Here is a 14,958-nt window from a genome sequence, read left to right as displayed (position 1 = left end):
ATTACCACTACTCTGTAAGGCCAGCAATAAAAGGTCATAAAAGCTACACCAGGCCCAGCTCATCCTGTCCAAGATCAGCTCGCTGTCAAGCCTGGCTGGAGCGTGACGTCACTAATTTCCAGGTCTGGTTTGAGGAGAGCTAATAGCCCTTAATTAGCTCTGGGCATAAAACCAGTCCACTTTCATATTTCATTTATGAATCAACTTATGCCCTTTCTGACACCAGATCCAGGCTCTACAGAGTATTGTGGTTAATTGGGTATCAAATATGACTAGAGGATGTGATTCCTTAGCTGACCTATGGGTGGTAGAAGAACTACAGGTCCCAGCATTACCGTGTGTGGTCTCATTCTGTAGGTAAATAAATAAGGATCGCAAATATGTATTCTGTATAACAATATGCCGATGTATCAAGGAGATACGGGCTTAAGTATAATCCTCATTGTAGGAACTGAACTTTGATGGGGTCATAAAACACTTGGGGGCAATCCCTAGGATTGACAGTCACTCTGCTGCCATTGGCTGACAGGAGTAAGTCTCCTGCCCATGGCAGAGTTCATAAAAATCCATGCACAAGGACAGAGGAGAGAGACCCATGGAACATCACCAGACACTTAATTGGACATTGACGGCATATCCCTGTATCAGAAGAACTTTGAGGGTCTCCCCTGATACATACTGAAAAGGGGTTTGCAAGGATTCAAAAAGGACATATGAACGACCATCTGAAACCCTGCAGAGAAACTAAGTATTCTTTCATCTTTTTCCCTTTCATTTGAACTGTCGTGATTATTTATATTGTTATTATTATTCTGTAGTTTTATAGTCATTTTCATTAGATTTGTCTGCACTGCTTTTTACCGCTTATTAAAGATTATAAAATCTAAATAGCCAAGTCTTCCATATTCTAAGCTGCTGAACAACGTACCTTGCCTTTGAAGAGACGTTACCAGGTAGTTAGTTAATTGCATTTAGGAATTGTAGCTGGGGGTGATTGACTGCGGTTGGTCAGTAAGTGATATCCGGTTCATCCACTGATCTGTGTGATAGTGAATGACCCGGATAGTCGGCTCGTGGACCGGGAACCCACGTGGTGGCAGTTACCGAAGTGTAGTGGGGGGTGTTAGCCGAGTGGTAATACCCCGGTCACGTGAGGTCTCTGTGTGTGCGCAGACTCCGTCACAGACCACTACGTCAGAGCTGTGGGATCCGGAGCGGTCGGATCCATAGTTCGTGACAATGTGCCTCCAACAGAGTAACATTATACATGTTATATAGGACCGCGCTGCTTCTGAATTTTTAGGAAAGATTCCTCCTATGTTCAGGTCCTATATAACGTATATATTGACTAGTGTGAACTTTACCCACTTCACTTTGGGACCTGCAGCGCAATATTTACAGGCAACGTATCGGAGACTTTTTTTTTAAATTACAGTAACATTATAGAGGTTAACAGTGAAGCCTTAGGGTCAGTTCACACAAAGTTTTTTGGCGCTGATTTTGGAGCTTTTCTGCCTCAAAATCAGCTCCAAAAATGCCTAAAGAAAAACAGCCTCCCATTCATTTCACACGTGTAAAATATAAGCAGCATGTCCTATCTTGGGGCAGAAAAAGGACTGATTTTCCCGTTCAAATAAATAGGAAGCAGAAAAAACCCCCGCCATTTTAGATGTGCACATACGCATATTTTTGCCGCTTAAACGAGCCAAAATGTGCGCTGATGAATGCTTGTGGGGAAAGTACTATAGAACTTAATAAAGTAAAAAATTTGCCTGAAACACGATTTACAAAAAAAAAGGCGCGTCATTTTAAGGCATAAAAATTTGCTTGGATTCAGCGCAGATTTTTTTTACACGTGTATTCTGAAAATCAGCCGTGTGAACTGACCCTTAGGCCTCTTTCACACGAGCGAGTTTTCCGCGCTGGTGCAATGCGTGACGTGAACGCATTGCACCCGCATTGAATCCGGACCCATTCATTTCTATGGGGCTGTGCACATGAGCGTGATTTTCATTCACACATCAGTGTTTGGTCAGTGATTTCCATCAGTAATTTTGACCCCAAACCAGGTGCGGCTCTAAACACAGAACAGGAACAGATCTTTCCATTATACCTTATGTCTCTGGAGGCTCCAATCCTGGTTTTGGCTCACAATCTCTGATTGAAATCACTGACCAAACACTGACTGTGTGAATGAGGCTTAAGGGCCCACAGCCACATTAGGTCGTAATAAAATCGTAACATTACTGCAACTCAATTTCACAACCTTGCCACCATCACAAACAATCCGACCAAGTCCGTTTTTTTGCGCTTTTTTGCAGCCTTTTTGAAATCCAAAATGTCACAAAAAGATATCCACAAGAGGCTGATGACGATGACAGCAGCCTGCCAGGGGGGGAGGTAGTTACACTCAGCTTACTTTTTTTAAACCTTAGGGGTCATGCACATGAACGTATTTTCTTTCTATGTCCGTTCCGTTTTTTTTTTAAGGACTGTATGCGCAACCATTCCCTTCAATGGGTCTGCCAAAAAAAAAAAAAGAAGTTACTCCGTGTGCATTATGTTTCCGTATGTCCGTATTTCCGTTCCACAAAAAAATAGAACATGTCCTATTATTTTCTGCATAACGGACAAGGATAGTACAGTTCTATTAGGGGCCAGCTGTTCCGTTCCGCAAAATACTGAATGCACACGGACGTCGTCAGTTTTTTTTTTTTGCGAATCCGTTTTTTGAGGACCGCAAAATACATACAGTCGTGTGCATGAGTCTTTATAGGTAGTGTTTAGTACAGTGCTATACTTGTGGCTAAGTTTAATAATTAAAGGGTTCTCTGGGATTTTTATATTATTGGCCTTTCCTCAGGATAGGTCATCAATATGAGATCAGCGGGTGTCCAACTCCTGTTACCCCCGCTGATCAGCAGTTTGGAGAAGCCGCAATTCTCATTAGATCTCCATTGAACTTACTAAGCTGTCAATTGGATAGTGGCTGTGCTTGGCACATTTCAATGGGACTGTGCTAGTCACCGACCAGGGTGACTGATGAACGTGACTTCACATAGCCTAGGAAGTGTTCATTGAGTGCCACGGCCTCTTCATACAGCTGACTGGCAGAGATCCTCTTTATTAATTTGCACTATTAGTCAGTGGAACATGGTCTCCGGCCCCTATACCAAAGCATACTGAAAACTACGAAAGTGCCTTTTGTCCTTGACCTCCTGAGGATCGTGACAGTTTTGGCCTTGTGGACCAGAACAGTATTTTGATGTTTTCTCTTTGCATTCTAGAGGACATAACTTTGTCTTATTTTTTATTTCTATAACTGTTTGAGGCTTTGTGATTCGTGTGACAAATCGTTTTTTTAATGTTGGTGGCATTTTTTGTATGTGAAATTTTTTTTACAAGTTCCAGCACCGGATACAATTCTCATAGTTTGTCTGTATTTAATGTTGCCATTTTTGTACTATACTTATTGAAAAAAATAATTATGCACCAAGAAGGAGCTGTTGGAATTGAAAGAAACTACAGATGTAGCCGCTAAAATTGACTCTGTGTTATCTCGTGCCAGCTTGTGACAAAGCCCTTGAAATCCATTGAAAGGAGTTAGTTAACCTTTTTGTGTCGTTTTTTACTTAACGCTTTACCCTTCAAGATTAGCCCAGCTGCATCTGTATATGTGTGAATGTAATGATGATATATGTAAATGATTACAATATTAGAGTCAAAGGATACGTTTATTGGGGAAAACTGCAAAATTGAAAGGAGGCTCTAGGACCCTGTTATACCAGCTCTACCCTGGATACAAGTATGGCATACTGCGGTACATTTGCCCACAGATGTGGCAGCTGGGCCTGGAGATCCAGCAGACTTGTAGATTGTCGAAGCCGGCATCCCAGCCTGTTCCATAAATGCTTGATTGGCTACCAGGAAAGCCAAGTGTTGCAATCTGGCTGATACATACCTGCAAAAACTTTGCTGTGTGTGGGCGAGCATTATTCTGCTGAAAAATACTAGTTGGAAGCCCTGCCATGAGAGGTAACACATATGGCCACAGGATGTTCTTGCACAAATCACCGAGCTGTCAGTGTCTCTTTTATTACCACTTCGGATGACCGACATCATATGCAATGGCTTACCAGTGTCACAATCAGTGTGGGGGGGGGGGGGGGGAAACTCCACACTAAACACAGGAGGGAAGGGGAACAGGAACTGGGCCTGGAAACAAGGGAAGGAACAGGTCACCTCCTAAGCAACCCTAATCCAGGCCCTAACTACCTATAAATATGAATAGACCTTGAAGGTAGGAATATTCATATGCTGGATACCTAGGCTCTTATATTCCTATAAGGCCCCGGAATGAGGTTAGGACCAGAGACAACCCATTCCTCCCCAGATGGACGACTGGAAGTCTCTGTCTCAGGCCAAGATACAAACAACAGGAAATATTACAAACACAAAACAATCAGAAAAGACAAGACTTATCTGAAAGTAGAAAACTGGCAACTCCAGAAGCACCACAAAGTACAACCGACCAGCTAGTTAGAAGGCAGGAAGAAAATCTATAAACCGCACCTCCAAGAGTGAGAAGCAGCTACTTATGGGAAAAGTAAATTACCAACAAGCAACACCTGAAGCAAGGGGTGTGGCATTTACCAAAACACAGACACAATAAGATCCACAGTGAACTTGTCAATTTAACCCACAAGTTGCCAGTCTCTCCAATCTCCTGGTACCTGCCACGGGAACGTCCGTGACAACCAGATCATAACACCAAAAGTTGGGACAATGTGTCGCTCCACACCAAGGGCAGGACAGAAGCGCCAACCACCAGGCCTCCATACTCAACGCCAACCATAGACATCAAGGCAGATAAAGAGAAAGGTGAAGGCAGTATATGACCCATAGGTACATTGCCCATTAGCAGAGAGGATTTCTCTGCCTCTCACAAAGCAGACCATTCCATAATCCACACACTCACATCAAACATAACTACTACAGCCATGCAGCAGTCACAGAGTAAAGGTGATCATACACCTAGGAAAAGGTATGGCTCATTCAGATTAGAGATGTTAAACTAGTTGTGAACATGGACGCATTTTCTATTCCGGCCACCTCTCGGTATGTTTGTCGTGCTGCCGCCGGAACTCAATGGGGCCGGAGCGGACCTCCGGCGGCAAGCATGCACTAGCCGCATGCCGCTAGTGTGAAACTTTCTGTAATTCACCACTGTACACACAACTTTCATCTACTAATGGCAGCCACCCCTCTACAACACTAAGCAGATCCTCACACTCTCCTTCCTTTATTCCAGCCAACATTTTTTAACCCTCTAAGCCCTGAATTGCTCACTGAAATGGTACCTCTTCTAAAAATATACAACCTGCCCTAAAGTTCTCCTGACTGGTATTTCAGTTATACCTCCACTTGACAGATCTTCTTCTCCCTCCTCTTTTCCTCCACCTCTTGTTTCTGTTCCTTATAGACTGTAAGCTCATGTGAGCAAGGCTGTTTCTTTTGTCAGTCAGCGTCTCAGCTAATGTGCTCGTGTTGTTATCATTTCAGATGGCGAATGCAGAAGATCAGCAGAAGGAGCACTGGAGAGGAGTGGAATGGGAGTAAACCGAAGTCCACATGGTGTGACCTATACCGGTTCATGGAAACATGACAGGGTAATTTGCTCTGATCAGATCCTGTTGTGCAGCCACTTTGGTTATGATGGCAGAATAGCTAAAACCATCTATTGTAGGCAAAGGGATAGCATTTAGTCTACCCCAGAGGCAACATTGTGGAATCAGTAGTCTGAGTCTGTGATGACGCCTATAATTAGACTTCTTCTACCTTATACATTTTATGTAATGATATCTAGAAATTGATTTGCATCTCTTATATTAAGTACAGATGCATGGGCTCGGAAAGCTCGAGCATCCTTCAGGAGCAATATATGAAGGAGAATTCATTGACAACAAGTTTCACGGAAGAGGTACTTACACATTTCCCAATGGTGCTCAGTATATTGGAAATTTTACAGAGGACAAGTAAGTTAAATACAACTCTGCATTTTATCTTTTTTCATTAAAGGAGTTTATCACAATGAAAGTGGACCTGTCATCCCAAAACTGCAAACACCATGTTGTAGCCAAGTGTAATTGAGGTTTAGGCCATTTAATTTTGTAAAATAATACTCAGCACCACAGTATTCAGAAAACATCGAAAGTGCCTTGAAAAAATATTCATACCCCTTGAACTTTTCCACAATTTTTCATCTTACGCCAGCAAAATGTATTTTATTGGGATTTTATGTGCATGACCAACACAAAGTAGCAAGTATGTGTGAAGTGAAAATAAAATGATACATGGTTTTTACAATTTTTTATAAATAAGAATATGGAAAGTGTGGCGTGAATTTGGATTCAGCCCCCCTGTGTCAATACTTTGTAGGACCAACGTTCACTGCAATTACAGCTACAAGTCTTTTGGGGTATGTCTCTACCAGCTTTGTACATCTAGAGGCTGAAATTTTTGCCCATTCTTCTTTGCAAAGTAGCTCAAGCTTAGTCAGATTGGATGAAGAGCGTCTGGGAACAGCAATTTTCAAGTCTTGTCTCAGATTCTCAATGGGATTTAAGTCTGGACCTTGACTGGGCCCTTCTAACACATGAATATGCTTTGCTCTAAACCATTCCATTGTAGCTCTGGCTGTATGTTTAGAGTCGTTGTCCTGCTGGAAGGTGAACCTCCGCCCCTATTCTCAAATCTTTTGCAGGCTCAATTTTGCTCCATCCATCTTCCCATCAAATCTGACCAGCTTCCCTGTCCCTGCTGAAGAAAAGCATCCCCACAGCGTGATATTGCCACCACCATGTTTCACAGTGGGGATGGTGTGTTCAGGATAATGTACTAGTTTTCCGCAACACATAGCATTGAACATTTAGGCCAAAAAGTTAAACTTTGGTCTCATCTGACCAGAGCACCTTCTTCCACATGTTTGCTGTGTCCTCCACATGGCTTGTGGCAAACGAGACTTCTTATGGCATGCTTTTAAAAGTGGCTTTCGTCTTGTCACTTTTCCATAAAGGCCAGATTTGTGGAGTACACGACTACTAGTTGTCCTGTGGACAGATTCTCCCATCTGAACTGTGGCGAGTGACCATAGGCCTTTTGGCTGCTTCTCTAATTAGTGCTCTCCTTGCCTAGGCTGCCTGTTTAGGTAGACTGCCATGTCTTAGTAGGTTTGCAGTTGAGCCATACTCCTTCCATTTTTGGATGATGGATTGGACAGTGCTCCATGAGATGTTCATTGGTCACACTGGATTTTATCTAGGCATCAGAGTACAGGAGACTGAATACAAATGCACGCCACACTTTTCAGATTTGAAATTATAAAAAAAATGGAAAACCATGTATCATTTTCTTTTCACTTCACACATACTTGCGACTTAGTGTTGGTCTATTACATAAAATCCCAATGCATTGAAGCTTGTGGGTGTAACATGAAATAATGTAGAAAGGTTCAAGGGATATAAATACTTTTTCAAGGCACTGTATAATCCAGCAAGCATTTACAGATTATAGACTTAAGTAGTTGATATATGGCTTAAAGTTTTTTTTTTGTCATTGATGGCCTTTTTTGAGACCATGGCTGATCAGCATAATGAAGGGGCCACAGACACAGAATTGGGTAACTAGCTAATTGCAGAAGGTCCCAGCAGCAGGACCTACTGTACACAGCTTTTTGTTGATATACCTCTTATATAGGTAGTGGATGTCTGAACCCATAAAGATATGATTGAAAATTAATAAGCCTTTTGATTTCAAGTACAATTTAGGGTGCAGTAAAAGAATTACCTGTACGGTAGAATTTCATTTTTTTTTTACAATTTAATCCTATGGGTGATAGACTGTACGGTGGAATCCCTGGGAGGTATCCAGTGGTATAGTATACATCAGAAAATAATTCTCCTGACGTATACCTCCAAAGAGCACACAAAAAAAACTGTGTCAGAGCGCTTATATTTTACAGACTGACATATTCTTAACAAAATGAAGAAAACAGATTCAAGTCTGAGTGTCTCAATAAGAAAAACTCTTCTCTGAGGAAAGTGGGTCTAGTTTCTTGAACCCCCTTGATGTACGTTAAGTGGCACACATGATAATGTATTGCAATGTATGATCATAAATTAGTTTAGCTTCATAGTTTTACCTTAAAGGGGTCATCCAACGGAAATAATGTGTCACCTATACTCGTTGTCGGACTGGGGTTCTCTGGGCCCATCAGCGGAAATAATACTTGGAGCCCAACTCTCATATAAGCCATACAGTCTAACAGGTATTGATTCAAAGAAATAGCCCCTAGGGGTGAGTGACTGCCCTCTCTGAATGGAGTAGTAGTACGCATATAGTCCCCCGCTCAATTCACAGCACTCAGTCAGTCCCATAAAAGTGAATGGAACAGTGGACCAACATGTGCACTTCCACACCATTCAAGAGGGTACCCCTTGTTCACAAGTTCGAGGAGAGGTACTAATGGGGGAATTTAAAAAAAATTGTGGCAAACATATTTTATAGAAGCATTATTAGTCCCCATTCACACGACTGTATCCATTTTGCAGTCCACAAATTGCGGATCCGCAAAAGACAGATAGATACTGGCTGTGTACATCCTACATTTTGCAGTCGCGCATATTCCACCCTGTGTTGGAAATGCCTATTCCTGTCCCCAAAATGGATAAAAATAGGACATGTTCTATCTTTTTTGTGGGGCTGCAGAATGGACATCTTTTGTGGCCTCATTGAAATGAATGCGTCCACATCTGATCCGCCAAAAATGTGAATTGGATGCGGACTAAAAATACAGTTGTGTGAATGCGGCAGTATACAGATTATTCTGTAATACCATGCTATATTGTCCAGAAAACGTTTTATCTGCTGATGTCACTGGGGTGACATCATTATTGTCAGACCAAGAAAAGCAAAAGATCAGTGGAAAGTTACATAGATACATAGTTAATACGGTTCAAAAAATACATAAATCTATCAAGTGTTGAGATAATCCTCTCGTTCTTCAAAGATCTATTTGCATGTTCTGTTATATCTAGTGGTCTAATGCCCGAAGTTAGAGGCTCAAAATATTTAGATCTTCCCCTTTAAAAAAAAAAAACGTGCTCTTTTACTACAAATGCAGAGCACTTTATCTCCCCTCTGATTAGTACAGTGAGTACTATTTTTGGATCTAACGCCTGTACACAAGAGCACCACATTACCCACTTAATGAACACTATTAGTCTTGTTCAGTTCACTGAGGATGGATCTGGATTTTCTAATTCTTTTTGCTTCATCTTAAAAAAAATAAAAATTTGAGGTTTAAAGCAAAACTATTGATATTTGAACATATCACTAGAGGCCTAGAGAGGAGAAACAAGCACACACTTTATTAAATCAGTACTGTTATATACATTTAGTATACAGGTACTTACAGTAGATTTAACCTTTTAAAATTGGATTTACTTGAAAACCTGCAAGAACTGAAATGTTAAAGGGGTTGGCCAGTTTATTTTACTAGCGGTACATGTTCTAGGAACAGCACATACATGTGGTTAGTAATAATCATTATTAAAATATCTGCACTTATGTTCGATACTTTAACCTCTTAAGGACCCTGCCAGTTTTCACCTTAAGGACCAGGCCATTTTTTGCAAATCTGACATGTTTCACTTTATGTGATACCTCCTAAAATATTTATTACTTTACATTTCCCATGTCTACTTCATGTTTGGATCATTTTGTAAATTACATTAACTTTTTTTGGGATGTTAGAAGGCTTAGAAGTTTAGAAGCAAATCTTGAATATTTTCAGAAAATTTCCAAAACCCACTTTCTAAGGACCAGTTCCGGTCTGAAGTCACTTTCTGAGGTTTAAATAATAGAAACCACCCATAAATCACCCCATTTTAGAAACTACACCCCTCAAGGTATTCAAAACTGATTTTACAAACTTTGCTAACCCTTTAGGTGTTTCACAAGAATTAAATGAAAATGTAGATGAAATTTCAGAATTTTACTTTTTTGGCAGATTTTCCATTTTAAGCAATTTTTTTCTGCTAACAAAGCAAGGGTTAACAGCCAAACAAAACTCAATATTTATTGCCCTAATTCTGTAGTTTACAGAAGCACCCCATACGTGGTCGTAAACTGCTGTACGGGCACACGGCAGGGCGCAGGAGGAAAGGAGGGCCATATGGTTTTTGGAAGGCAGATTTCACTGGGATAATTTTAAGTTGCCATGTCACATTTGAAGACCCCCTGATGCACCCCTAGAGTAGAAACTCCAAAAAATGACCCCATTTTGCAAACTTCGGGATAAGGTGGCAGTTTTGTTGGTACTATTTTAGAGTTCATATGATTTCTGGTTGCTCTATATTACACTTTTTGTGAGGCAAGGTAACAAAAAATAGCTGTTTTGCCACCGTTTGTATTCTTTGTTATTTACAATGTGTCACGGGGCACCAAAGGCGCACTCGGTCTCCCATCAGCCGCGGACCTGCTGCCTAGCTTTGGGAGCGATGATCTGTGTTTGGCCTCGTTCCCAGGGCGGCATTGCTAGCTGGGAGGCTCCCTGCTCCTAGGTCTGCCTTGAGCGCCGAGCTGATCACTCGGTGCTCGACTTGTCTGTCTGTCGGTCATGTGACACTGGCCACGTCACATGACCCTCAGACCACACTATAAATTCAGGCAGCCTGCTGGCCACAGGTTGCCTGTTAATTCTAGGTTCCTGGCTACTTGTTGTACTACTGAATACTCACCTGATCCTGTTCCCTGACGATCCTTTGCCTGCTCCTCCTGTACTGCGCATCTCTCCTGGTATCCTGACCCCGGCTTCCACCTGACGATACTTTGCGGACTCCTGTTGTACTTCGTTTCTCTCCTGGTATTTGACCTCGGCTTTTCCTGACTATTCTCTGCTCATTCCTTAGTACTGCATAGCTCTGTAGGTATTGACCCGGTCCGTTCACGTTCCGTTTCTTGTCTTGTCTGTCTTCCCAGCACATATCCTAAGTTAGGGACTGCCGTCTAGTTGTCCCCTGTCATCAGAACTTGCAAGGCAAGTAGGCAGGGCCAGGGGTGAGGGTGGAGCGCAGTGGTCACTATCCTCCCCCTGTGTGTAGTGTGTACGTGACCGTCACAGGGAAGAAACAGAGAGGACTTATCTTGAGCTGAGCTGGAACAGACGATCCACAACACATCCAAAGCCCACAGGAATGAACCTTTAACCCGCACAGGCCACTGGGGGAAGGAGGAATAAATAGCCTTGCTAACAATCAACCCAGTACACCTGAGGGACGGTGTATCCAGCTCAAACCCAAACCAAAACAAAGAGAGGAGTCAGACATGTGCAGCCAGTCTGACAGATCTCCGCACATTTACAGGTGGCAGGCGTGACAGGTGGCTCTTGAAGCACTGAATCCAGCCGCAGTCCACTCCTTGTGAATCACCTCCAAATTCTTGAATGGCCTTTTCTTGACAATTCCTTTAAAGCTACAGTTATCTCTGTTCTTTTTCTACCACACTTTTTCCTTCCACTGAACTTTCCATTAACCACATCACATCCGGGCCATTTGCCCCCTTCCTGACCAGGCCTAAGTTAGCAAATCTGACATATATCATTTTATGTGGTAAAAATTTTGGAACGTTTTTACTTATCCAAGCCATTCAGAGATTGTTTTTTCGTGACACATTGTACTTCATGCTAGTCATAAATTTGAGTCAATATATTTAACCTTTATGAAAAAATCTAAAATTTACCCCAAATTTTGAAAAATTTGTAATTTTCTAAATTTCAATTTCTCTGCTTTTAAAACAGAAAGTGATACCTCATAAAATATTTATTACTTAACATTCCCCATATGTCTACTTTATGTTTGCATCATTTTAGAAACAAACGCTAAAACACAAATGCAATCGCACTCTGCAAACCAGCACTCTGACCTGCCTCTATGCTGGATGTTGAATAAGGCATTGGTGTACATTTTGGCCAAAGCGTAATAAGCCACTCACTACGTCAAGGTCGCCTTCATGAGTGGTCCCTAACACTAGTTCCTACCTGTTATGGGTCATGACAGCCACACAAAGTCCAGGGAGCGCAGGTACAGCATTCACGCCAAGCACACTCTGCTTTTAAACCATCTGCATTTGTGTTTTAGCGTTTGTATCTGTATTTTGCCATAGCAATGTGCACCTGCATACAAAGTTGTGCGGGCTGAACCCCCTACATCATTTTAGAAACGTCATTTTATTTTTTTAGGACGTTTTTTTTTAGGACCCACTTTTTAAGGACCAGTTCAGGTCTGAAGTCACTTTGTGGGGCTTACATAGTGGATACCCCCATAAATGACCCCATTGTAGAAACTACACCCCTCAAGTTACTTAAAACTGATTTTACAAACTTTGTTAACCCTTTAGGTATTCCACAAGAATTAAAGTAAAATGGAGATTTCACTTTTTTGGCAGATTGGTTGTTTTAGCACAGTTTTTATTCATTTATTTTTACAGCATTCACCTGAGAGGTTCGGTCAAGTGACATTTTTATAGAGCAGATCGTTACAGACGTGGCGATACCTAATATGTATACCTTTTCTTATTTATTTAAGTTTTACAGAATAATAGCATTTTCGAAACAAAAAAATTATGTTTTAATGTGTCCATGTTCTGAGAGCTATATATTTTTTTTTTTTTTTGATCGATTTTCTTATGTAGGGGCTCTTTTTTTGCGGGATGAGGTGACAGTTGTATTTGTACCATTTTGTGGGACATACGCCTTTTTGATCACTTGGTGTTGCACTTTTTGTGATGTAAGGTGACAAAAATTGCTTTTTTTGACACAGTTTTTATTTTTATTTTTTTACGGTGTTCACCCGAGGGGTTAGGTCATGGGATATTTTTATAGAGCTGGTTGTTAGGGACGCAGCGATACGTAAAATATATATTTTTTATTTATTTCACTTTAACACAATAATAGCATTTTGTAAACCAAAAAAATGATGTTTTAGTGTCTTCATGTTCTGAGAGCTATAGTTCCGAGAACAGCCCGATGAAGGCCCCTGGCGGCTGTTCTCGGAACTGCCTGCTCCCGGTGACTGCATTTGATTTCAGACCGGCTCCCGGCACAGGCACAGGTAAGGGCTCACCTGTGCATCGGGTGCCAGACGGGTGAGTCTACCTTACTAAAGATGGCAGTCCGCATGTGTTCCCTGGCGAACACCGCGAACTGACCATCACTGATGCACAACTACCTCTAGCAGAAGATTGATATACTGCAGGAATAACCCTAATATATATATATATATATATATATATATATAACAATGTCAGCACATCAGGCCAAATATCAATATAGAGGTGCACGCCAATGGATCTGGCGATAAATCCAGGACAATAAAAGAATAAAAAAAAAATGGCAGCACTCTCACAAAAAATGAGTAAAAAGAAAAACACCTTATTCACCCCTGTGGTCGCAACTAGGGATGAGCGAACTTGTGTTTCAAGTTTTGCATACAAGGTTCAGGTTCAGGTTATGTAAGAATTCTGTTATGGATTCTGCTACCACAGACAATAACTAAAGGTCCATTCACACGTCCGCATAATGGGTCCTCATCCATTCCGCAGTTCCGCGGCCCCGCAAAAAAAAAATAGAGCATGTCCTATTCTTGTCTGCATCTACGGACAAAAATAGGCATTTCTATCATAGTGCCAGCCATGTGCGGTCCGCAAAATGCTTAACGCACATGGCCGGACCTCAAAACAGTTGCGGACGTGTGAATGGACCCTTATGGTCCATGGTAGCAGAATCCATAACGGAATTTTTAGATAACCTGAACCTTGTACGCAGAACTTGATACATAAGTTTACTCAACACTAGTCACAACGTTTTAGCTCATAGCTTGAAAAGAGACTCTGTGAATGAGCTGAAAACAGTGCGACCACAGGGGTGAATAAAGTGTTTGAGTGCTGTCATTTTATATTTATATGTATATATATATATATATATATATGTCATTTATCAAACTGTTGTAAAGTAGAACTGGCTTAGTTGCTCATAGCAACCAATCAGATTTCACCTTTCTTTTTTCTCAGCTTCATTGGACTAGTTTTGATAAATGTTCTCCGCTGTGTACTTATATGTGTACATAGCATTCTGTGTCGTCACACTGTACTAATCTGTATGGCAAAAGTGACCGCTCACTGTGCGGACTGCACACAATACTGTATTCAGAAGAGAGTGCATGTAGTGAGAGCTGTCAGTAATGTGATCTATATCCTATATCCTGTTCCGACTGTAGCCTCATTAGCAGAAATATCTATTGCTGTCCACAAATAATGGACTTTCTACAGAATGGAAAGTGAGAAATAGTTCTGCTGATTACAGGCTGTAGCATACTGTAAGACTCACCATGTTGTGGATTGGAATGAAATCTTACTACCAAGTTACTTGGTAATTCCAGCAGCCTATATGTAAGTGGCTGCTAGCTGTGCTATGTAACAGGATGTGGGGGCGGGGCAGCAGAGCTTGTGCTGGTGCATGTGAAATCAACGGGAACGCCCACAGAGCCTCACAGGAGATCACAGCTCTGAGCAAAAATCATATCAGAGCATTTCTAAGAGCATGTGAAGCAAAGCTGATACCCGTAAACAAACAAGTGCAGTTTTATTATGTGCTGCATTATGGTAAGATATGGGTTTATTGATTTTTTAGTGCACAAAGATGTCCATAGCCTTTAAAGGCTTAGGAAACGATTGCAGGTGTTTTGTGCTGATTACAGTGTCACACCATAAGTCTACAATATTGAACTTTTTCATGATATTCAAATTTTCTAAGATACTGACTTTTGTGTTTTCATTAGCTGTAAGCCATAATCATCAACATCAAAAGAAATAAAGACTTGAAACAGATCGCTCTTTGTGTAA

General features: G+C 41.3%; 1 protein-coding gene across 1 annotated transcript in view; it reads left to right on the top strand.

Annotated features, from left to right (window-relative positions):
* MORN2 (MORN repeat containing 2) overlaps positions 1-14,958 on the top strand; it is a 32,573-nt gene that overhangs the window by 13,737 nt on the left and 3,878 nt on the right. Inside the window, exons 3-4 of the mRNA XM_044292175.1 lie at positions 5,563-5,669; positions 5,899-6,035. Coding sequence (XP_044148110.1) covers positions 5,563-5,669; positions 5,899-6,035 — 244 coding nt within the window. The remainder of the gene's footprint in view (positions 1-5,562; positions 5,670-5,898; positions 6,036-14,958) is intronic.

Source organism: Bufo gargarizans, chromosome 4 (genome assembly GCF_014858855.1).
Source record: "Bufo gargarizans isolate SCDJY-AF-19 chromosome 4, ASM1485885v1, whole genome shotgun sequence".
Classification (NCBI taxonomy): domain Eukaryota; kingdom Metazoa; phylum Chordata; class Amphibia; order Anura; family Bufonidae; genus Bufo; species Bufo gargarizans.
The sequence above is the reverse complement of the archived record's forward strand: the minus strand, read 5'-3'. Positions and strand labels throughout refer to the sequence as shown.